General features: G+C 39.9%; 1 protein-coding gene across 9 annotated transcripts in view; it reads right to left on the reverse strand.

Annotated features, from left to right (window-relative positions):
• The window catches only part of DST (dystonin), a 429,322-nt gene that overhangs the window by 365,931 nt on the left and 39,477 nt on the right, over positions 1–23,914 (reverse strand). For all 9 annotated transcript variants that reach the window (XM_033103131.1, XM_033103108.1, XM_033103110.1 and 6 more), the window contains exon 3: positions 12,661–12,861. In XM_033103131.1, coding sequence (XP_032959022.1) covers positions 12,661–12,861 — 201 coding nt within the window. The remainder of the gene's footprint in view (positions 1–12,660; positions 12,862–23,914) is intronic.

A 23,914-nucleotide genomic window follows, 5' to 3' on the forward strand; every position in this document is an offset into this window, starting at 1 on the left:
TGTCTCTTTTGTGGGTTGATGATTGATGATTACTGTGTAGGTTCATTATTTCATTAGGGTTTGCAAAATGGTGACATTCTAATCTCATCATTCCTTCCTTCCTCAGCAACTATTTGATTACCTAGTAGAATAATTCTTACAGCAAAGACAGGGTAATGCTTGATTCTTTCCCTTTACCATTGTTCAGAAAGTGAGTTGGTTCATTTAGCATTTTCCCAAAGTCACCAATGAGGTGTTTTTTAAAAAAAAAATCATAAAGTCATGGATTTTAAATATACCGATGAGTTTCAATCCGCTGCGATCATTATTCTTATTGACTGAGCAGTAGGAACCTCTCCAAGTTGACTCCTGATCCTTCTTGCAAAACCACAGTAATCAATGTTTCCTTGCTTTCTGGCTTTCTGGTTTCACAAGGTGGACTAGGCTCCTTCTCCATCTCTTGTTGCAGATCCAGAATCACCCATTTCTCCAAGGAATCTGTGATGGCTGCTGAGGTGTCCCAACAGGACCCTCTCCACCCAGACAGTGTCCTCCCAGCAGCTGTGACTGCTGCCCACTAATGGCTCCCAGCTGCCCCCCTTCAGAGAACTCCCCTGGGCTAAACCAAGCTTCCCCCACCCCCACCTCAGTAGCCCATGGCCAATGACTAACTGAGGTGGGGAAGGAGGGGGAAAGTCTTGCTGCAAGTTGAGATCAACTCTGGTGCAAGTCATGCACCAGAGCCCAGTGTAGGGCCAGGCTAAAGGTAGTCTCCAAGCAAGCCTGTGTCTCTGCTTGTTAGTTTTTGCCTCCTACCCTATCCCGCTTCCTTTATTCTCCTTTATTCCTGAGAGCTTGCCCTCAATAAATCACTTTCGCAAGAATGCCCCCGCTCGGGCTCTGCGTAAGGAACCCAACCAGTTCGTTTCAGTTAGAAATGACACGAGGCTACTGTAATGTGGGCATTATTACTGGACTTGTCATTGTTTCTAGACTTGTTTAGTGGACAGAGCCAAGAAGTCCTTTTTTGTAATGGAAAAATTCATTATGAGTTCAAACTGATATTTCCAATTCAATTTTAGGATGACAGGGGTTTACTTAACTTATTTGATTTTATACCTGCACCTCTTCTCTCTCCCATTAAAACTTCTGACTCCTAACAACACCAACATATGTGTTTGCTAAATAAAGTTTCTGAAGTTTTTTGATCCAAGAACAGAAGGTGATCATGAAATAATATAATATTTTGAATTAATATGCAAGTTTATGTTGTGTTAGATCACTACTGTTTATTCCAGAGTGTTTTAACTCATATGCAAATACAATATACATATTCAATAGCCTTTAAAACCTCAACATTCTTAGCAGTTTACATTCTTAGTAGTTTCTCTTTTTTAAGAATAATGATACCAACAGTCATTTCATTCCTATGAAACAACATGTCTTGCCATCTGATAGTCATTCAATCCACAGTCATGACTACACTCTGTGTATAAAGACATGTCCTCCAATTAGTAATTAATTCCTTTTCGTAGCATTTGCTACTTGTAATTAATTATCTCTTGTTTACCTGGTGCCTCCCATACTTCAAGGTAATTTTATTTAAAATAAGCTAAATGTGTATCTTCTCTGATGTTCTTATCATTTGGGCCCTTATTCTATGAACCTTTATTGTTCTTCTTCTGTCTCCTTGCCTGAAGTTTAAACACAATTTCTTTTTGTGGTAAAATACACGAAACATAAAATGTAACCTGTTAACCTTTTTTAAGTGTACAGTTCAGTAGTATTAAGTCTATTCACATTGTTGTGCAACCAATCTCCATTACTCTTTTCATCTTGTGTAACTAAAATTCTATACTCATTAAACAACTCCCCGCTCCCCCCTCCATCAACCCCTGAGAACCACCATTCTACCTTCTGTCTCTATGATTTTGCTACTCTAGGTACCTCAGAGAAGTAGAAGCATACAGTATTCATTTTTTTTTTTGTGACTGGCTTATTTCACTTAGGATAATGTCTTCAAGGTTCATCCATGTGGTGGCATGGGTCAGAAGTTCCTTTCTTTCTAAGGCTGAATAATATTCTATTGGATGCATATGTCACATTTTGTTTGTTTATTCATTCATCCGTCAATAGATACTTGGGTTGTTTCTACCCTTTGGTTTAGTGTGAATAATGCTACTATGACCATGGGTACGCAAACATTTCTTCAAGATGCTACTTTCAATTGTTTCGGGTATCTATCCAGAAGTGGGATTGCTAGATCTTCTGGTAAATCTATTTTGAATTTTTTGAGGAAGTGCCATACTGTTTTCCATAGCCACTGGACAATTTTACAGTCCCAGTAACAGTACACGAGAGTATTTAAACCTAATTTTAACACCAGATTAAATTAGGTATCTGATCCGCATTGATCTTAGTGATGCTGATCTGCACGTCGTAGGGGTCAACGCTGGTAAGTCAGTGATATTCCCCAGCATCAGAGTTGATAACCTACTTTATATTTGGTAATTGAGCAGGATGTGTGGAGGCCATGGCATAGACTTGGTAGTATTAGACCAAAGTGGATTTGCCAATGCCTTGGCACTCTAGGGTGGCCAGTTTGTGAGCAGGTTCTCAAAGACATATAGTTACTCCCTGGGAATGGCTCAGGTTGAGAAACATGAATAATTCCTCCAGTCTACTGGAGTCTAAATTCTCGTCCCTGAAATTTCTCACCCAATTACCCATATGATATCTGAGTTAGAGCTCTCCCAACTACAAGGGTGATGGGTGTCTGCCTCCATCTAGACTTACGACCTTGGCTCAGTCCCTTACTCTCTAAGACTCAGTTTTGTCAAATTGGGTTAATAATATATGCCCTACCAATGCACAAGTTGGTTGTGCAGATTACATGAGATAATGAATATGAGTATTCTTTTAAAAACACGAAGTACTACTTAACTATGAAGTACTACTGCAAAGCAGTAATTTTCCTGAAACATTACTGTCATTTCTAGAACTGACGTCTCCTCTCCCAAGCCACAACCTAAAACCTGTTTGGATACATTCCATTTCCATAGTTTGATATTCTTGAACCACATTCATCATCTCAGCACTAAAAAAAAGGGGCATTACTGAGAAAAATCAGATGGATTCTTGCCGCTCACTAGGAGATAGTTTAGAAGAATGCAGCAAAGATGTTATTTGGAAAAACTGAGAATTAGATATAGGTGAAAAGATCCAGACAGCCTAGCAAAGAAACAGCTTTTTGATTCACAGGTAGAATTAACTTGCTACTAATTAGAGCTATCTAACAACAGGAGAACTTATCACTAAAGTATTGGAGGAAAGGAGAATCTAGCATTAGGAGAAAGTTGAGTCAGGTAAACTCTAAGATCCCCTCAAACTTTAATATTTTGATTTCACAAGGACTGATAGCAACACAGCAGCAGGTGGGCTAAACTTAACCCCCTTCACAAATGATACAACAGAAAATGGTCTTAAATTGTAACCCATGGGATTTAGGGCAAAGATCAATAAGTCATTCGAGGCAAAGATTTTATTAAATAACAACCAGAATTCCAAGGGAAACTATGAGTATGTCCTTTAAAACAAAAGAATTTATACCTATCTTTCTGGAACAATTTAAAGACTGTTCTGGTTAGAGGTAAGGTAATAAACTAGACCATCTTTGAAGGGCTTTCTTTTCAGTCCTTTGATCCACAGTTGTGCATGAAGTTTGTATGACCATATGAAATGTTTAAGTTCCCTTTGCTTGGATCTTAAAGAATTCAAGGTTTTTAAGACTACGGATGACCCTGAGTACAAGAAAGACAAAACGAATAGCAAGCAGTCAAAATTCTGCCTTTGAAGAGGATCAGCATTTAGAAACACATGCTTACATTTCTCCGAGCAGAGCAGATGAATCCCTTCACCAAGTCAATCTTGGTTTCACGGAACAGTTTGAGAAACTAAACAATATTAGCTCTGTCCACATAGTATAGTCCACCTACCTTTCATGCTCCTGTGCACCAAATATTCTTATCTCTACTGATAGCAAATTTATAATAAATGAAATCTTTTGTCAGAGTCCATAAAGGAGGCATAGCAATGTGTAGCAAAGACTCAGTGAACTGAATGGACATGATTCAATAAAATCTTTTTGAGGCAGTTAGAAAAGAAATTTGACTTTATTAACTCAGTTCATTCTCTTGAATTCCAAAGAGGAAAAGGAAACAAACATTTCCTTTAGGAGTTTTGTATTTGCCCATTAATTACAACAAAGTAAGTTATGAGCTATATAGTCAAGCTTTCCACAAAAAGGGAAGTGTGCTGAGGTTATGCAAATATAGCTGTCTGGTCCTACATATTTGAAAAGGAAAAGGAAGACCTTATAATAATCTAAGCAGGAAAGGAACAGAGAAACATCCTACTATAACAAGATCAAGAATATATTGTCTTCTCTATACTGCAGCAAGCTCCCAACTACAAAGATGACCTGAAATCTTACTGATGTTAATTAAAAAAAATAAAAACTATGCAATGTTCCAAAATATCTCACAGCCTTACAATGACCTAATCTGCAATCAGAATAGCAGAGAATTTCCCCAAAACTTGAAAACAAAATCCAAAAAAAGAAGGAAAAGAAGGGAGTGATCAAAAAAGTGTTTTAATAGGAGAAACACTGTGGTTTAATAGGAAAGGGAAGGAGTAATCAATATGTTGGGAAATCCTTTTCTGCTACTTGCTCTACTTTCCACCTGAGTTGCCTTTTCTTGGCCTAAGATGAGTATCCTTAAATGAAAGTCAAGAGCCCTGGGCCCATCTCTGCATAAGGCAGCTGTACTTCTGAGGGAAGAGTTGGAAGTTATAAAGGAACCTCAGTCCTCTCTTCCCAACCTCTCAACACTGGAGAATCCAATGCTCAATTCTCAACTCTCTTTTTCCTGGGTCATCCCATCCAGTGTCGTGGATTTGATAATATCTATGTACTAATTACTCCCAAGCCAGACTCATGTCTTCCATGAAATCCAGACAGTAGCATATCTAAAAGACATTTCAGACTTAACATATCCAAATTGGAAAGCTAATATCCCACCTCCAAACCGGCATCTTCTTCAGTGTGCCCATCTCAGAGAGCAGGACCACCAATCATCTGTGCTAAGCCTGTCCCAACCTCCAATTCCTAAGTCAAAATTATCAGGCTCAACAATTCACTTAACTTGTGGTGGGACACCCAGAGTGACAAGACAGAAGCTCATGGGCTGAGGTTTTGACAGAAAAAGGAGCAAACTACAGCTTGGGCAATGACATGGGAGTGCTAGCAATTTTCAATCAGATATTCTTTCACCTCCTGGAGAAAGTCTGAGATTCTAAGTCATGAGAAAATGTACACGCTGCTGTTGTAGTATGCAAAGAAACTGGCCTCAGTAAAATGTAACAAGAAGAGAATCAGTGTGTCTGATTGTCTTCAAGTACTCTAAAATGTTTATTTCCCCTTTTCCCACCCCCAATACCAACCACATAAATACTTCTTGGGTCTAAGAGTTGTTATACATGAACAGGTTAGCGTGAGAGGGCAACAGGGTGGAAAGACTTGCTACTTCCTAAGTGCTCTGCCACAAAAGGAAAGGATCAATAAAATGCATGGCAAAAGGGTTTGGGGTTTATCTCTGGTTTTCAATACCATTTAAAAATAGGTTTTGATCGATGTAATAGTTAAAAAAAAACACAAAGATTTCATCTATATGTACCATCTATGTAGGTAGGAAAATTGAAACTCAGTCATTAAACTACTTTAGGAGGGTTGATTAGGGTAAACATCTAGCACCAGAAATGTGATGGTTTGCATTTCTCCATTCTCAGACTGCTCCAGTCATAGTGCTGAGGTTTAAATCTTAGTTCCATCATCCACTAGCTGTGTGACCTTGACAAGTCTCCTCCTCGGGAAAGTGAGCACCTACCCCAGAGAATTGCTGGGAAGATGAAATGAAAAAAAGAAAAAAAAAACACCCAGAATACAATGAGCTGCCAATATAGTAAATGTGCGAGCTCTTAATATGATGATGATGTTTAAAAACTCTAGGATTCAGAGACAAAAAAAAATGCTTTGTAATGCCAAAATGCTAAAGAACAAACGGAGATCTGGATCTAATTATCTTTTCTGATCCAAGATGGTTGAAAATTCCTGAGTGTTCCAGTGTCTTAATATATAGTGTAAATTCCAAGACATATTTACTAAGAAAAAAATCAGGGTAAATTTTTAGCTGACGCATCCTTAGAAATATTCCAAAGGAGTGAAATGAAAAGCATGTGTATTGTTAAGTTTATATTATGATCTCCATTACAAATTCTTGTAGGCACATTTGAGTATAAGTTAGGAATTCAGAATAGGTAAATCAGTTAGAGCTGCAAAGATGCTAAAGTATAATACATTGTACATGGCATGTGGCCCACTTTGTCCAGGGGACACGCCGCCTGAAAGGAGATAAAACTGCACTGTCACATTTCTGATGCATCTTCTTCACAGTTGCATCCTGTTTCAGTCTTGCTCACTCATGGGCCTGTTTCTTATTCAGACGGCCACTAGAAATGCCTGGATTTCTTCATATAAAATCATTCAAATAATCCTGAGTCACCACAGCTGATTTATTTTGACGCCAAGCCACAGTCAAAGTTGCTGTCATGGCAACGTGTGTGTGACACTGATTGTCTCTGACTGTGGAGTTAGAGAAGGCACAGGCTTCAGGCACAGGTTGAATAGGGTGGCTCTAGCTGGCACTTCCTAAACAAATCCACAAGAGGACACAAGGCCTCAGCTGAAGTCCACATAAAAACAGAGAAATGTCAGCTGAGGCCATAGGTTCCAGAAAGCTGAGCAGGAATGATGTGAGACAAGGAGCCAACAGCCTCCTCACTACCTACCACCTCTGACAATATCCAGCCTCCAACACAACCCCTAGGAGATGCAGACAGATGGAGAAGGTGAGCTTTACCTGCCCTGAAAACACACTCCCCTGAATGTTTTTATTGCCCTAAGCAACAGAGCAGCCTACACTGCTATTTCCTGCCCTCTAATCTCACTCCTTTCCAATTGATCCTTCTAAAGAAGAGAGGGCAAAGGCCACCCTCAAATTCTCCATCACCGCTGCTCTGACTTACCCTGTTCACATTTAATCGTTCTAAAATCGTGCTTTGATCATGCTACTCACATCTTTTAGTGTTTCCATGAAGCACAGGAAATGAAGTTTAAACTCAGTGGTTGTCTGGAATGTATTCCGGTCCCAATTTCTTTTCCCAGCTCTATCTCGTACTTCTTTCATATAAATCCCCATATCCAGCCAAACGGTGCTCAGTACTTTTGCTTACTCCATGTCCCAGACCTCACACCTGCTGCCTGTCCAGTTCCTACCCATATTTTAAAGTCCAACTCAATCCTAGCTCTTCTGTGAAGCAGTTATCCCCTGACCATCCTATTTGGGGGGGTTTAAGAAACAAAAAACCTCCATTCTCTGAATTCCTATAGTGTATAAGTATATGTCATTGATAAATATCATTCATTCATTTACTCAATAAAATGCATCCAGATGCCATATGCCAGGAGTTATTCTAGACCAGATGGTATGACCCACAAAGAAGTCAAGGTCTAGGGGAGGAAAGGAAAGGAATAAATTACCATTTATTGAGTGTTTACTCTAATCAGGTGACCGTGCCATCTACTTCCATATGTCAGCTCGGTTCATCTTCACAGTTCAATGAAGTAGCTATTATCACTTTACAAGAAGAGAGCTGAGTCTCAAAGAGTTGAGTAACTTGGCAAAGACTACCACACATGGTTTTTATTCTCCATTGTCCTCATCCACTTTCAGACGCTCTGCCCGTCTCGGGCCTGCTCTGTCTTGGGGACGCTGATCTCTTATCACCTGCATCACACAAGCTCCTGTGCCCTCTGGCTTCCAGTTAGTTTGACTGAATGGAAAGCACCAGCAGTATGCATTTACTTCCCCCTGCTCCCTTGCTGACTCACCAGGTTCCGGTCGTAGCTGCACTTCACAGCCACAACTCCTGGGGAAGGGGTCTTCCATGGCTCCAGCTCCTCTTACCAGGGTCTGGTAAGACCACTGCCTTCTGCTGCCCCATCAGATTAGGAGCAGTAGGTGAAGGCTGGTGAAGTACCTTAGCCCTTCCCACACCTCTGAAAAGACTCCTTTTATTAAACTCTCTTCGTGTGCCAACTGTTTCCTGCCAGGTACACAGAGCAGGATTGGAACCCATGCTTGTCTTACTACGGCACCGACCTTTATCACTTGACTCACTGCTGCATTGGAGATCTATATAAAGTGCTGAGGATCAGAACGAAAGGAACCTCACTCTGATAGGAAGGATCCGAAAAGAGTTTCCTGAACAGTTGCTTGATCATGAGTCAGTCTTCAGAGGTGAAGTGAAATTCACCAGGCAAACAAAGAGTGGGGACAGGCATTCAAGACACAGCGGATAGCAAGTTCAAAGTCACAGAGGCATAAGGAATACATCCTATTGCCTTGGCAGTATGTACAGAGCTCAGGAGAGAATAACGGTGGTTGAAGGTTTCTAAACTTTGGTGATAATCACTTACTTCTTCATTCTGGTCCTCATGGAAAGATTTGAAGAAGCAAAGAATTAGCTAGATTCTGAACAACAGAACCAATGTGTCTTATATTCCCTACCTTCAATAGACCCCATCACAGAAGATAAACCCAACTATTTAGCATAATATACAATCCTTTAATGACCTGGCCCTTCCTGACCCATCCAGTGTCAGCTACCAGCACCATGGCGAGCTCTTTGCCGAGTATGCTATACCCTGTCACGCCTCTGTGCTTTGGTACATAACGTCTCATCAAAAATACCTACCTCCACTTTCTACCTGATAAATTCCTTGTCTTCAGAACTCATCTCAGGTGTCTGCTGCTCTGTAAATAGTTCTAGCCTTCCAACATGCTTCCACAGGGCCCTGTGCATAACTCTACAATAGCACTTGCATAACACAGACATGAATTATATTTTACTTATTTGCATGTCTGTCCATTGACTCAACTGTGAGTTCCTACAGACCAGGTACTATACGAAGGTAGCAGATTGTAGAAGTAAGTGCTTGGGCTCTAGAAGCAGTCTGCTTAGATCCAAATCCTAGACTCTGAACCCAAACAACGAGGTAAACTCAGGCAAGTTATTTACCCTCTCTGGGCCTCAGATTCATCATCCACAAAATGGGATTATCAATATCTACCTCATGGGGTTGTTAAGTGAATCACATCAAGTAATTCCTGTTAGACAGTGTGGGGACAGGGGCAGGAGTGCAGTTTCCAGGCTCTCGGCCTCACGTGGAAAGGTGCTGGCTCAGGTAGTAAATGGCCATCAACTGTGATTGGATGGCCATCAGCTGTGGCTAGTTGGCCGTCAGCTGTAACCAGTGAGCCATTGGTCACTAATATAACTGCTGTGGCTAGGCTAGCAGAAAATGAGGGCTAGCAAGTGGTTGGCAAGCGCGGATTGCAGTTAGGATGGCAGATTGCAGACAGTGTGGCTCCTGCTACCTGTGTCTTCAACCCAGGAGCCAGCAAGAATATAGTGGTATGACTCCGCTACCTATGGCTCCATGGGTTTTCCTTTTTGGCCTCACCATGTCCTGCATTTTCATGTGAGGAGCGGGAGTAGAGACCCCGCATGCCACCCCACATGACACATGGCGCAGCGAGCAGGGTACGGTGCCAGCCAAAGCTCTCCAAAGGATGGTGGAGCAGTTTGTGCGTATGAAAGCTCAATCTCAGAAAGACCAGGAGGAGCAGCTGCCGGAGAGCTGGACCCCGTGGAGGGGTGGAAAGACGTAGACGGTTCCCCAACCAGCATAGGCCAGAGAAAGTGAAGGTCATTGCGGCCCTGTGGGCTGGGAAGTTCTTGCTGAGGCAGCCCGGATACAGGACTTGTAGTCCCAGGAGGATACGCTTGCTGAGTCCTCCGTGGGAGCTGAGGGTGAGGTCAAGGTCGTCCCTCACCCCCAGGACAGCCCTGGCGAATGACTATGGACTATGGGGAATTGCCTTCCATCCCTAATTTAATGGACCGCTTGACTGTTTGGGAACATACCACCATGTAGTGGAACTGGCGGATGTTTGCTTTTGTGTCTTGACCGGCCGCCATGGAGAATATGTAAGCACCTTGACTGTGATCCGCTGTTGTTCCAGCACGGTACCCTGACAGGCCCAGAGAGAGTGGCAGTGCCCTGAGAGGCCCTGGCTGTGCCTAGGGAGACTGGTGGTACCCTAAGAAGCCCAGGAATCTGGCTGTGCCCAGAAGGACTGGTGGTTCCCGGAGAAACCCTGGCTGTGTCCAGAGAGCCTGGCTGTGTCCAGGATATTGCATTCACCTCCAGGCTCCTCGCACAGGGTCCCTCGCGGAAGACACTTGTCACATAGATTGTGAGGCGAGACCCTATAGGGGTGGAGTGTGGGGACAGAGCCAGGAGTGCAGTTTCCAGGCTCTCGGCCTCACATGGAAAGGTGCTGGCTCAGGTAGTAAATGGCCATCAACTGTGATTGGATGGCCATCAGTTGTGGCTAGTTGGCTGTCAGCTGTAACCAGTGAGCCATTGGCCACTAATATAACTGCTGTGGCTACACTAGCAGCAAATGGGGGTTAGCAAGAAGATGGTGGCTGAGCTAGCAAGAGCGGATTGCAGTTAGGACAGCGGGTTGCGGACAGTGTGGCTCCTGCTTCCTGTGTCTCCATCCCAGCCGCCAGCAAGAATATAGTGGTATGACACCCCTACCTCTGGCTCCGTGGGTGTTCCTTTTTGGCCTCACCATGTCCTGCATTTTTATGTGGGGAGCGGGAGCTGAGACCCCGCGTGACTCCCTGCGTGACAGACAGTAAGCTCTCAATAACTGTTAAGTATTGATATATACGTGTGTATCCCTTATTTCCTGTATAAAAAGGCTTATGTTTGTTGAATGAGAAAATTTTCCTACCATTTCATATTGCTCCACATAGGTATTAAATTCTACTTAGCCTTTGTTTTACTAAATCATGAACAGAAGACCCTTATCTCTAAATGTATACTTATTTTACAATTGTTAAAAGATAACAATTCCTTTTCTGTAAAGGAATTTAGCTTCTTGCCATTGTCGCTGGCCGGCTCCCTGAGTCAGGTACTCTTCTGGCTTTATAGGAAGCTCCACCTGCGCCTGCCATCCATTTACCCCACAGAACAGCAGTTCTGTGTTAATAATTTACAAAGACTTATTATCAAGTCAAATCTTGATGGCTCCTAGGTTGGCATGAGAAACAACAAAAATAGGCTCTCTACAGTATGGGAGCAAACCATAGGCAAACCTTTCTATAATGCTAAAGGAATTGCAGCCGTGAAATGTTTTCTTAAAAGCCTTAAAGTGGCATTTTCTAAGCCCAAATCTTTAACTGTCACAACCTTCATCAAAAGTCATGTGTCAAAACCCCAACCAAGAATCAGAGCACAGGGAACAATGTACTCAGGAGGTGAGCAAGAGGTGGAGCCCAGCTCCCCGTGGAGCCCCGAATTTCCCAATTAAGTCAGCACTGCAACCAACAGAGACACGGGGTACTTGGTTATGAAAGAACAACGCTGCGGCCTTGAAACAATATAAAGGCCGCATGCACGAAGCCCAGTCTGTTTACATAGTCACTCTGGCTGGCTGCAGAAGCCAGCACAGACCTCACTCGCCCAAAAGCCCCCTGGAGGGGTTCAGCTACCACACCACTCCAGGCCCACCTTTCACCCTTCCTGCTCCCATCCTGACACTGGCTTTACTGTCACCTGTCCTCACCAACATTGATCTCATCATCACCGTACCTCAGGCTGCTGGCCCCCACCCTCAGTCTAGCCCTAATGGGATTCAGAATTCACCAGTTTTTAAATCAATGTCTGATAGTGACGAGCTCTGGCCTCTTTGACAACTCTCTGCCCAGTGCTCTCTTTTTTTTTTTCAATTATAGTTAACATTAAATTTTATTTTTATATTAGTTTCAGGTGTACAGCATAGCAGTTAGACATTTATATAATTTACCAAGTGATCCCCACCCCCAATACGTCTAGTACCTACCTGGCACTATGCAGGGTTATTACCATATTATTGACTATATTCCCTATACTGTACATTATAGCCCATGACTATTTTGTGACGACCAATTTGTACTTTCTAATCCCTTCACCTTCTCACCCATCCCCCTACCCCACTCCCATCTGGCAACCGCCAGTTTATTCTCTGTATCTATGAGTCTGTTTCTATTTATTTGTTGTTCTGTTTATTTTGATCTTTAGATGCCACATATGGTATTTGTCTTTGTCTGATGGAAGCAATTGAAATGCCCATCAATAGACGATTGGATAAAGAAGAGGTGGTACATGTATACAACGAAATATTACTCAGCCATCAAAAAGAATGAAATCTTACATTTGCAATAACATGGATGGACCTAGAGGGTATTGCGCTCGGCGCTTTCTGTGAAACCTGGGAAACCACATTCCTTGCTCGAACTCATATGAGTACACTGCCACTTATTGGGACTAACAGCAGGAAAACCTTATTATTGAAAATTAATCTGATATTTTTTTAAAACGAAGAGAATGATAACACCATTTGACAGTATATTTAATATTCTTATAAAAGACAATTCTCTACTTACAGGCTTTCTGGTCATAGCACTTTGAACGGAGTGATAAAATTCTGGCTGGACTCGGCTGTTTTTCTTGATTCTTCGTTTCCTCACTGAACTTTCTTGCTCACTCTGATGGTGAACCTCCACCACAGGCTTGGCTTCTTCCAGGCGGGCAGCCGCAGCTGCTGCAGCTCGTCTTCTAATATGCCGAGGGCTTGCTCTGAATCCCTGTAGCAGAAAACACAACCAGACTTGTATTGAGTTATTGAGTTAGTCTGGAAATTCTCTGGGGCTAGTTATACAAAGAGCTCCAAACATCACCAAGCTCAGTGAGATAGCTTACATTCCCAGTGCGAGCACACAGAAGGAGGTTCAAAATGCCAGCAAGATTTCCCCACCAGCATTCTCAAAAACACCTCAGTGTTTCAGGGCCCAGAGTTATTCCAAATTAGGAAATGTTTTTAATCCCTTAAAACCATTCCCCCCACTCCCCAAAAAAGAGCAGGTGAGCACATTGCTTTACTTGAGTACATAGAAATCCGACCACCTGTGAAGAAGGGTATTTCCAGTTAGGCATGAAGCAGGCAGGATACAGGGAGTAGGACTGAATGTTATTCCTGAGTATTATAAAGTGCCTCTCTACATTCCTGAGAGCAGACTCTTTAAAAAAAAAAAAAAGAAAGCAGGAATACAAAGAATCATTCTAAAATACCATACAGTGAAGCTCTAAAACTAAACGGAGACAATATGGTGGAGTGAAGAGTATGAGTTTTTGGGTTAGATGAGCCTGCGTCTGATCACCATCTGTTAATTACAGCTACACATTTATCAAACATTTATGAGTTTAACTTTTCTAAGCTAAGAAATGGATAACATTTGACTCACATGGTTTTTAAGTTTTAGATAAGATAATATACATAAAATTCTAAGCACAGTAGCTGGCAAATACAGATGCTCAATAAAATATTAATTGTCTTCCTCTTTTAGAGTAAGGTGAGTATAAGGACAACTTCCTAGACAATAGAAACAAGTTCAACTGGGCTACATGACGCATTGGAGAATGGGTGAACGATTTGGGGAAATATCAAGGAATTACATAAAACAGTCTCTGTCTTACGCAGCTCCAATTTACCAGACAGCAGAAAAAGAAGTCTAACACAGAACTCAAGAACACACTAGAATGTGAAATTAAGGGTTAAAGTGGGCAGTTGAAGACTGTGCTAACAGATCTCAGAGAAGGAATCAATGAACAAAGCTGAGAATAGTCTATATTTGGCTTAGTTGGAGGGAGGAGGGGGAGCATTTGAAGAATGAGTATAATTTGCAGTCCAGGCCAGGGAAACAACATAAGGACTGAATGAACAAGTAAAATGATAGATGGATAAACAGAATATTAATGTAGCAATCAGAAAAATTATTTGGTGATGTGCCAGAAGGAGAGTACAAGCTACAGATGACGTATGGTGGGAAAGCAGAAGGGATGAAGTGTTAATGCCCCAAGGAGGGCTTCTGAATTTTACAAGATGTATAAAACCTTAAAAATTGCAGAAAAGGCATAAAGAACGGAGAGTAAGAATTTCAAGGGTAGAAGCACAATGAGAAAAGGCTTGAGCATGATTCTGTGGGATACTGAGAGATTAATGTGTACAAGGGATTCTCATTGAGGAACATGGGAGAAGGTCTGGAGTCTGAATATGGAGGCCCTGAATACCAGGCTGAAGGATATGAAGGAGATAAAAGTCAGGGATGACCCACAGAGTCAAAAGTAGCACCGAGGTCAGCAGAAACAAGCAAGGAGGAAAGGCAAATGGATTTTGCAAAACTAAGGTCGCAGTTTGGGTGCTTTCTTCTCATCCCCAAACACATAGCCGGTTCCCATCCTTCCCCTGTGGGAAAGCTCAGCTCGATCCTCATCAACCCAAAAAACTCCCAAATGATCCCCATAACTCCCCCATAATCCACCAGCTACTATAGCAGCTGCCAGTGAAGACGATTAAGAAGAGAGAGCTGGGCCAATTGCGAAACTGTTCTGGAGTAGACTAAGGACCAAATACCTCACAACCAACAACCACACGGGCTGCTCTTTAAATATGCTCGTTCCTGGACAACACTTCCCCATCTCTCTCTCTCTCTCTCTCTCTCTCTCTCTCTCTCTCTCTCTCTCTCTCTCTCATTCTCTCTCATTCTCTCTCTCCTCCCTCCTTTTTTAAAAATTTATATTACATTTATTGTGATGACGTTAGTTAACAAAATTATGTAAGTTTAAAGTGTACAAGTCTATATAACACATCATCTATATATTGTATTGTGTGCTCACCACCCAAAGTCAAAACTCCTTCCTTCACCATATATTTGACCCCCTTCAACCTCTTCTACCTCCTCCCCTCCCCCTTTACCCTCTAGTAACCGCTAAACTGTTGTCTGTGTCTGAGAGTTTTTGCTTGTTTTTCTTGTTCGTTTGTTTTCAGTTTTATATCCCACATACGAGTGAAATCATATAGTTCTCGACTTTTTCTGTCTGCCTTATTTCACTTAGCATGATAATCTCAAGATACATCCATGTTATCGCAAATGGCAGGATTTCACCTTTTCTTATAGCTGAGTAATATTCCATTGTATATATGTAGCACATCTTCTTTAAGCAATCATCTATTGAAGGATACTTCGGTTGTTTCCATGTCTTGGCCACCATGAATAATGCTGCAATGAACATAGGGGTACATATATTTTTATGAATAAATGTCTTCAAGTTTTGGGGGTAGATACCCAGAAGAGGGATTGCTGGGTCAGATGGTAACTCTATTCTTAATTTTTTTGAGGAACCTCCATGCTGTTTTCCACAGTGGCTCCACCAATTTACATTCCCATCAGCAGTGCATGAGGGTTCCTTTTTCTCCACAACCTCTCCAACACTTCTTACTTATCTTGTTGATAATAGCCATTCTAACAAGTCTGATTGTGGTTTTGATTTGCATTTCCCTAAGAGCTAGTGAAGTTGAGCATTTTTTTCACGTATCTGTTAGCCGTTTGTATGTCTTCTTGGGAGAAGTGTCTGACCAGGTCCTCTGCCCATTTTTTAATTGAACTGTTTGTTTTTTTTTTGTTGTTCAGTTGTATTAGTTCTTTATATATTATAGATGTTAGCTTCTTGTCAGAGGTGTTGTTTATAAATATCTTCTCCCATTGCTTGGTTGCCTCTCTGTTTTGTTGATGGTTTCTTTTGCTGTGCAGAAGCTTTTTAGCTTAACATAGTCCCATTCATTTATTTTAGCTTTGACTTCCCTTGCCTTTGAGGTCAAATTCATAAAATCCTCTCTAAACCCAAGGTCCATAAGTTTAGTACTATGCTTCTATGCAGTTTATTGTTTCAGGTCTTATGTGTAGGTCTTTAATCCATTTTGAGTTAATTTTGGTACATGGTGACATATAGCAGGCTAGTTTCATTCTTTTGCATGTGGCTTCCCAATTTTCCCAGCATCATTTATTGAAAAGGCTTTCTCTTCTCTATTGCATGCTTTTGACTCCTTTGTCGAAAATTATCTGCTCATATTTATGTGGGTTTATTTCTGGGTTCTCAATTCTATTCCATTAGTCTGTGTGTCTGTTTTTCTGCCCATACCAGGCTGTTTTTATTGTTACTTTGTAGTATAATTTGAAGTCAGGGAATGTGATTCCTCCAGTCTTGTTATTTTTTCTCAGAGTTCTTTGACTATTCGGGGTCTTTGGTGATTCCATACAAATCTGATGATTTTTTTGTTCTATTTCTTTAAAACATGCCATTGAAATTTTGATGGGGATTGCATTAAATCTGTGTATTGCTTTGAGTAATATGGCCATTTTAAATATGTTGATTCATCCAATCCATAAACATGGAATATTTTTCCATTTATTTGTGCCTTCTTCAATTTCTTTTAATAATATCTTACAGTTTTCAGTGTATAAGTCCTTCACATCCTTTGTTAAGTTTATTCCTAAGTATTTTATTATTTCTGTTGCAATTGCAAAAGGAATTGTTTTCTTTATTTCTTTTTCTGAAATTTCATTGTTAGTATACAGGAATGCAATGGATTTTTGTAAATTGATTTTGTATCCTGCAACTGTGCATTTATTTATTGTTTCTAATAGTTTTTTGGTGGAGTCTTCATGGTTTTCTATATAAAGAATCATGTCATCTGCAAAAAGCGACAATTAGACTTCTTTATTCCTAATTTAGATGCCTTTTCTTTCTTTCTCTTGCCTGATTGCTCTGGCTAGGACTTCCAATACTATGTTGAATAACAGTAGTGAGAAAGGGTATCCTTGTCTTGCTCCTTATCTAAGAGGAAAAGCTTTCAGTTTTTCACCATTAAGTATGATATTAGCTGAGGGTTTGTCATATATGTCTTTTATTATGTTGAGATACTTTCCTTCTGTACCCATTTTATTAAGTGTGTTAATAAATGGATGTAGTATCTTGTCAAATACTTTTTCTGCATCTATTGATATGATCATATGATTTTTATCCTTTATTTTGTTTATGTGGCATATCACATTTATCGATTTGTGTATGTTGAACCATTATTTTCACCCCTGGAATGAACTCCATTTGATCATGATGTGTAATCTTTTCAACGTACTGTTGTATTTGATTTGGTAGTATTTTGTTTAGGATTTCTGCATCAGTATTCATCAGAGATATTGGCCTGTAGTTTTCTTTTATCGTGTTATCCTTACCAGGTTTTGGTATCAGGGTAATGTTGGCCTCATAAAATGAGTAAGGAAATATTGGCTCTTCTTAAATTTTTGGAAGAGTTTGAGGAGGACAGGTATTAAATTATCTTTGAATTTTTGGTAGAATTCACTAGTGAAGCCATCTGGTCCTGGACTTTTGCTTTTGGGGAGGTTTTGGATGATTGTTTCAATTTCCGTATTGTTGATTGATCTATTTAGATTTTCCAGTTCTTTGTGATTCAGTCTAGAAAAGTTATATATTTGTAAGAACCTGTCCATTTATTCTAGGTTGTTGAATTTGGTGGCATATAGTACTTCACAGTACTCTTATATGACCCTTTGTATTTCTGTGGTAGCCATCGTTAACTTCTCTTTCATTTCTGATTTTGTTTATTTGTGTCTTTTCTCTTTTTATTTAGTGAGGCTAGCCAGAGCTTTGTCCCTCCTTCCTTCTGAATTAGAATCACTAAGGGTGAGACCAAAATCTGATGTTTTAACATCGTCTGGTTAATTTTCAGCTTTCTGAAGACTGAGAACATCTAGGATTAATCTAACCACTAGGTGGCACTCATTTCCATAGCCCTTGCACTCTGTAATTCAGAAAAGTGTACATTGGTAGAATTAAAGTATTTCATAATATACTAGCTTGTCACAGTGGGATGAGTTGAGTACCTGTGTTAGGTAAGAATGAAAATTCTCCTTATCTTATGTTCTAATGAGTAATAAGCAACCAAATTTTGTTTAACTTGTATTATTACCAATAGTACTCAGTGGCTTATAAATTCTAGAAACACAGGAAAAAAACTGCACAACACTTCCTTAAACTAAAAAAAATAAAGTAACATGTTGGTACAGTCATTCTGTAGAGCAATAACCCAGTAAATCTACATCTACTCTTCAGAAAATCTACCAAATATATGCAACAAGATATTCAATCATTACTTACAATAAAAATTAGAAATAGTTAAATCAGTGTTTCCAAAACTTCAGTCATTTTCATGCCTGACATTTCCTTTCAAGATATGACCATACATAGGCTTCTGTGATTTCTCTAATATCCAAATAAATACACTTGTACTATTTCTAAATAATGTTTTGTAAGTACTGTGGTATAGTACACAGACTGCAGCCAGACTGTCTGGATTCAAGTACTACCTCTGTCACTTCCTCATCATGTGACCTTGGATAGTTACTTAACCATTACCTCATCTGTAAAATGGGATTAAAACTAATACTTATTTCAGAGGGATGTTGAGAAAAATAAATGAATTAAATGAATGAATGATAATGAAGAATAAATGAATGAATAAAGTACTTAGAAGAGCATCTGGTACATTATGATACATACTTGTTGCCTATGATTATTATGTATGTACTTGTGTGAATAAAAGATATTCTTAAAGGCAAAGTATGTTATTAATCAGATGTAAAAAGGAAAATGAATCTCTGCAGGTGTGCTGACAGACACACATGAGGGACTGCCAAGATACCAACCACCCCTGATTTTTAAGAAAGTTCTTTGTTCCAGAGAGTCCCAGGTACTTACTCTCCTGTGAGTCAAACTATCTGGGCTCAAATGCCAGCTCTACCCCCTACTAGATGTACAATCTTGGTCAAGTTATTTCTCCGTGCTGCAGTTTCTTCATCTGTCAAATGCATATAATGATACCTCTCTCACAGAGTTATGATGGTGTTTAAATGAGATAATCCACATTAGGCACTTAGAACAGTATGTGGATTACAATAAGTAGTCAATAAATTATCACCCTTATTACTACTATTTCTCTTACTTCCCAGATGTTACAACAGCAATTCACATGCCAGCGGTTCAGAGCTATGACTACAAACAGTATAAACAACATGAAGTCATCAGTGGGTGGTCACCGTTTTTATTTCCCTAAACCACTGCATAGGATTATAGGTCCTTGGTTTATTACACTGGCTTGTCCTAACTACTGTAAAACATAAGCCACTTTTGACAGACGGCAATTTTATGTTAAAACAGTAGGTGGTGCTATACGCTCTTACAGGTGTTAACCAGATGTGATGGTGCAAATCTGAAGTCCATTTCTCTATTCATTTGATCTTGCCTGCATAAGATCAATAAATGACCAATAAGTGACGGACAGTTGGAAGCCTCTTGGTAGTAGACTTCCACCATCTTTAGGTTAACCCATTTTATCAGCACCTTCTGGGTAATAACTTCTCAAAATGTGCAGTCTTGATACATAGCTAAGTCAGGGTGCTGCACAGCCTGCTCTATAGCATGCTTCTTTATCACCTCATACAGTTCATGGGCAGGCACATGGCCAAAGCTCAACCAGTCCAAGTCTCTCTGCTTGGATACTGACTATTACGTGGGAGACAGAAAGACTGAAAAAATCGGAAAGAATGCATTAGTTCTAGTGGCTGTACCAAAGACCTTCCAAAGCCGCCTCGTTTTGTCTGTTCTAACCAGACATTCAGTCTAGATTGTGAGTTCTGCCATAATTTGCAATAAATTTTCTTTTGGCTTAAGTTAGACAAAGTCATATTCTATTGCCTACAAACAAAAAATCCTGTTATGCTTTCAGATGGTTATCTGTTTTCCTCCAAGCCTGAATACTAAGACTTAACCAGCCTGTTTGACTGTGTAGACTGGCATGAAGAGGGAGGAGGTATTAATAGCAATCACATACTAAGCACCATTTAGGTGCTAAGCCTATTACATCCATTTCATAGACAAGCAAACTGAGGCTTATCATAGTTAAATAATCTACCTAAAGCAAAAATTTGCAATTAGAAAAAGGTCGTATTAGAACTCAGGTCTATCCAATGCCAAACCAGTGCCCTTTACACTCTGCTCTCAGACAGAGATTATAAGGCAATAGTAATGCATTCAGAGCTAATCATATATATATATATATATATATATATATATATATATATATATATATATATATATATATTCACAGGCCTGGGCATTAAGGAAGTACTCAGTAATATATGTTGACTGATTAAAACAAGAAAAGGTCTATTAACAAAAATAAATAAGACAAATGGAAAACGTTAACATTTTCAGGTAAGAATTATTGTTTTATAAGATCAAACTACCATCCAGTTTATTGATGAAGTATCTGAACAAAGAGAAACTTAATGTATTGAATTACAGAGTATTTATACAGAATTGCTCTTCTGTTATTTTTATAGATGAAAAACTAAGGTTTATAAGTATATAAGATATAAATTTATCACATACAAATATTATGAAGCTTAATAATCTGATGTTTATAAAGCATATAATACCCTGTAAAAACTCCATGATTCTCCTCATCCAAGACTAGAAATAAACTGTAGAGCAGAAGTTCTTAGATCTATGAATAAAATTCAAGGCAGATGGGGGAGTAGTCAACGAACTTGTATGGGCAAAATTATGTCTATTTTCACTAACCTCTAAATTAGCATTATGAATTATGAATGTAGTCCATAAACCTGGTATTATTATCAGTACCTATTATTTTTGCCACCAAAAGAAATCATATATGTTTATATATTAAATTATAGTGGCTGCAGATACTCTGAAATATTATTTATATTCAGTATTACTTCAAAATCACAGTACTTAGTAAATCGGCCACTACATCTTATTACTGAATGCATTAATAAAGAAGTACATATACTGCTCTGTCAAAATTATTTTTAATAATTTATAATTATATTTCAATATAATTGGCCTCCTTTGTAATTCTATGTTTATGCATTTAGAAACATTCTGAGAATGAGTCCATGGGTTTCACCAGACTGTCAAAGGGGTTTATGGCATAAAATAGGTCCAGAATACAGAAACTCTCAGAACTTTCCATAAAGAGTTTATGACAGAGACTGCTAGATGCTCACCAAAATCCATGTTTGACTTTTTCTTGGGCAGAAACTCAATTACATTTCTCAGCCTCCCTTGCAGCTAGGTAAGGCCGTGTGACTGAGTTCCAGCCAATGAAATGTACACATACATAATGTATGCCTTTCTGGACCTATCCCATAAACACTTTCCAAGTCATTTCTTCATGCTCCTCTCTTTTGGCTAGCATGACCTTCAGAGCAACCTTGGAAATCACATATTAAAGATGGCAGTGCCTTCATCAGTCTGGGTCCCTGAATAACTGCATGGAAGTGGCCATTCTGCCAATCTGTTCACCCACCTGTACCTTTAAATGAACAACAAATATATTTTCATCTTGTTATACATTGAAGTGTATATTTGCTGTAGGAGTTTGCATTACCCTAATCAGTGGTTCTTAAACTTTATCAATCATGAGACCCTCCAGCAAGGTTGATTAAAACACAATTGCTGGGTTCTGCCCTCAGAGTTTCCAAGTGAGTAAATCTACGATGGGGCTGAGAATTTGCATTTCTGACAAGTCCTCATGTGCTGCTGATGCTGCCATCCCATGACCACAGTATGAGAATCCCTGCTCTAACTAACAACAGCTTCTGCCCCTTACTATGTGGTTAGTGAGTAATTTGGGTCGTAAGAACACTGTTCCCCATTGTGCTGTGTGCAGTGAGACCCTCAAGATTAAAGCAATGTTGCCCTTTGTGGTTTTAATAATCCTACATTAATAGAACGGCCATGGAAGCCACTCTGTCAGCTAGATAAGAAAATAATGTATCTAAAGCTACCTTTCTCTTTTCAGAGAGAATGTAGTCCCTGACAAATACAGAATACGGGGATAAAATATTAGCTTTTTAAAGTCTTATTTTCTATTAATCATTTTTTGGTATAGATCACTGGTTCCCGGAGATATGATAACAGCAAAAAGTCCATTTAGTCTTTGCGAAGACTAAGGAATTATACATTTATTTTACATAAGGTTTCACAGGTCAGTAATGTAGTGTGTGTTTTATACTGACTCATACTATGTCAACTGGTTATTAGTTCCTGCTGATCAGAAGCTCTGACTGATAGAGAACCTTGATGTTTGTTTTTTTTTTTACAAATTGTAAATGAATTACAACTTAAATTCCATTTTGTAAATAGAAATCTTTTCCAGTCTCTTACTGATGTCAATCATTCTGTTTCTGGACATATGCCCCACCCTGCCCCAGTCCCTGCTGCCTGAGGGAGTATGTTTTGTACAACAGCACTGCCCCTACCCCACAGCTCATGGTTACTGGGTCTGGATACTTGGGCAGAGTCTCTCCTTTGAGAGTTCGATAGAGAAATACCACAAGCCTGGGCCACTGGGCACAGAAGTTGAAACTGAACAAAGAAAAATCATTCTACAGACTAGTGCTTCTCAATCTTTAATATGTATATGCATAGCCTAGGATTCTTATTAAAATGCAGATTCTGAATTTCTAACAAGCTCCCAGGGGATCCCAACGTTGCTCCTCTGCAGACCAAACTCTGGGTAACAAGGATATAGAAGGCGTGAAGGAAACTGTGTGGCCCTTGTATACACTGAGGGTAACAGAGTATAGAAACGATGGGGAAGAGAGACTACCAACTGACAGCAAAAGGAAAAGCAGCAGTTAGTGAAGTAAATCTGAGTCATTCCTTTGGCATTTCACTGCAGCGAGGAGGCCTTAAATCCACAACCAACTCTCAACTCGTCTCTGTGAAGCCAGACCCCATTATGGGGCTTTTTCTTAAAGTTCATTAAATTACACGTATATCCTTACAGCATGTGCTAAATTACAGTCTTTGATTCTGCACCCAAATGAACTTAAGACACAAAATATGGCCTCCATGGTAGGAATGGGGAAAAGAATAAAAGGAGACTTTGAAGTTGAAATTCCTGGAGCTATAGCATCTTCTCCCTTAAGGCGCTTAAAGTACTTTTTAATTATAACTGTTAGATTAACCTAAGCAAGGATCATAGGGTACATTTAGAAAACTAACTGTATTTTCTCTCTTGGCTGTCCTTCAAACCCACGATAAGGGGTTAGTTTTCTCCCTATCCTACATAAAATTTGGGGTAGATCCTATAATTTTTCTGGTCATTCTCAGATAATGAAAAACTCCTCTTGCCACTTCTAGTCACAAAAGCAGTGCCATTCCAATGAGGTCTTATCACTCTTCTTGGCTTCCTCTTGGACAGGGTTTAAAGTGACTCCAGGCTCTTTCTCCCAAGAGATCTGTAAGAAATACTCATGCGTCCTCTGCCCCAATACATTCTGGGACAGCAGGCTCTTCCCAATGCAGCCATGTCTGCTGACTCCCTCCATTAGATCAGCCAGCCAGACACTCACTGTCTCTGGTCCTTTGGAATTGTCACATGTGGTCTGGTCCAGCCTTGGTATGCAGACTCTAAGGATACATGTCAAGTATCCTTAGACTTGTGGTTTCCTTAAAGTTGCTCTCACAAGGCTCAGGGCAGCTTGGGGTGAGACTCAGTGCACTGCTAAGAAATTTTCCACTCTTTAACCCTGAGCTATCCAATAGGGTAGCCAGTAGCGACTTGCATTTAAATTCTAATTATTAAAATTAAAATTCAGTTCTTCAGGCCTACTAGCCACATTCCAAGTGCTCAGCACTACATGTGATTAGTGGTTACTGTAGTGGATGATGCAAATAAAATATTTCCGTTAC

This window comes from Rhinolophus ferrumequinum, chromosome 3 (assembly GCF_004115265.2).
Source record: "Rhinolophus ferrumequinum isolate MPI-CBG mRhiFer1 chromosome 3, mRhiFer1_v1.p, whole genome shotgun sequence".
Taxonomy (NCBI): domain Eukaryota; kingdom Metazoa; phylum Chordata; class Mammalia; order Chiroptera; family Rhinolophidae; genus Rhinolophus; species Rhinolophus ferrumequinum.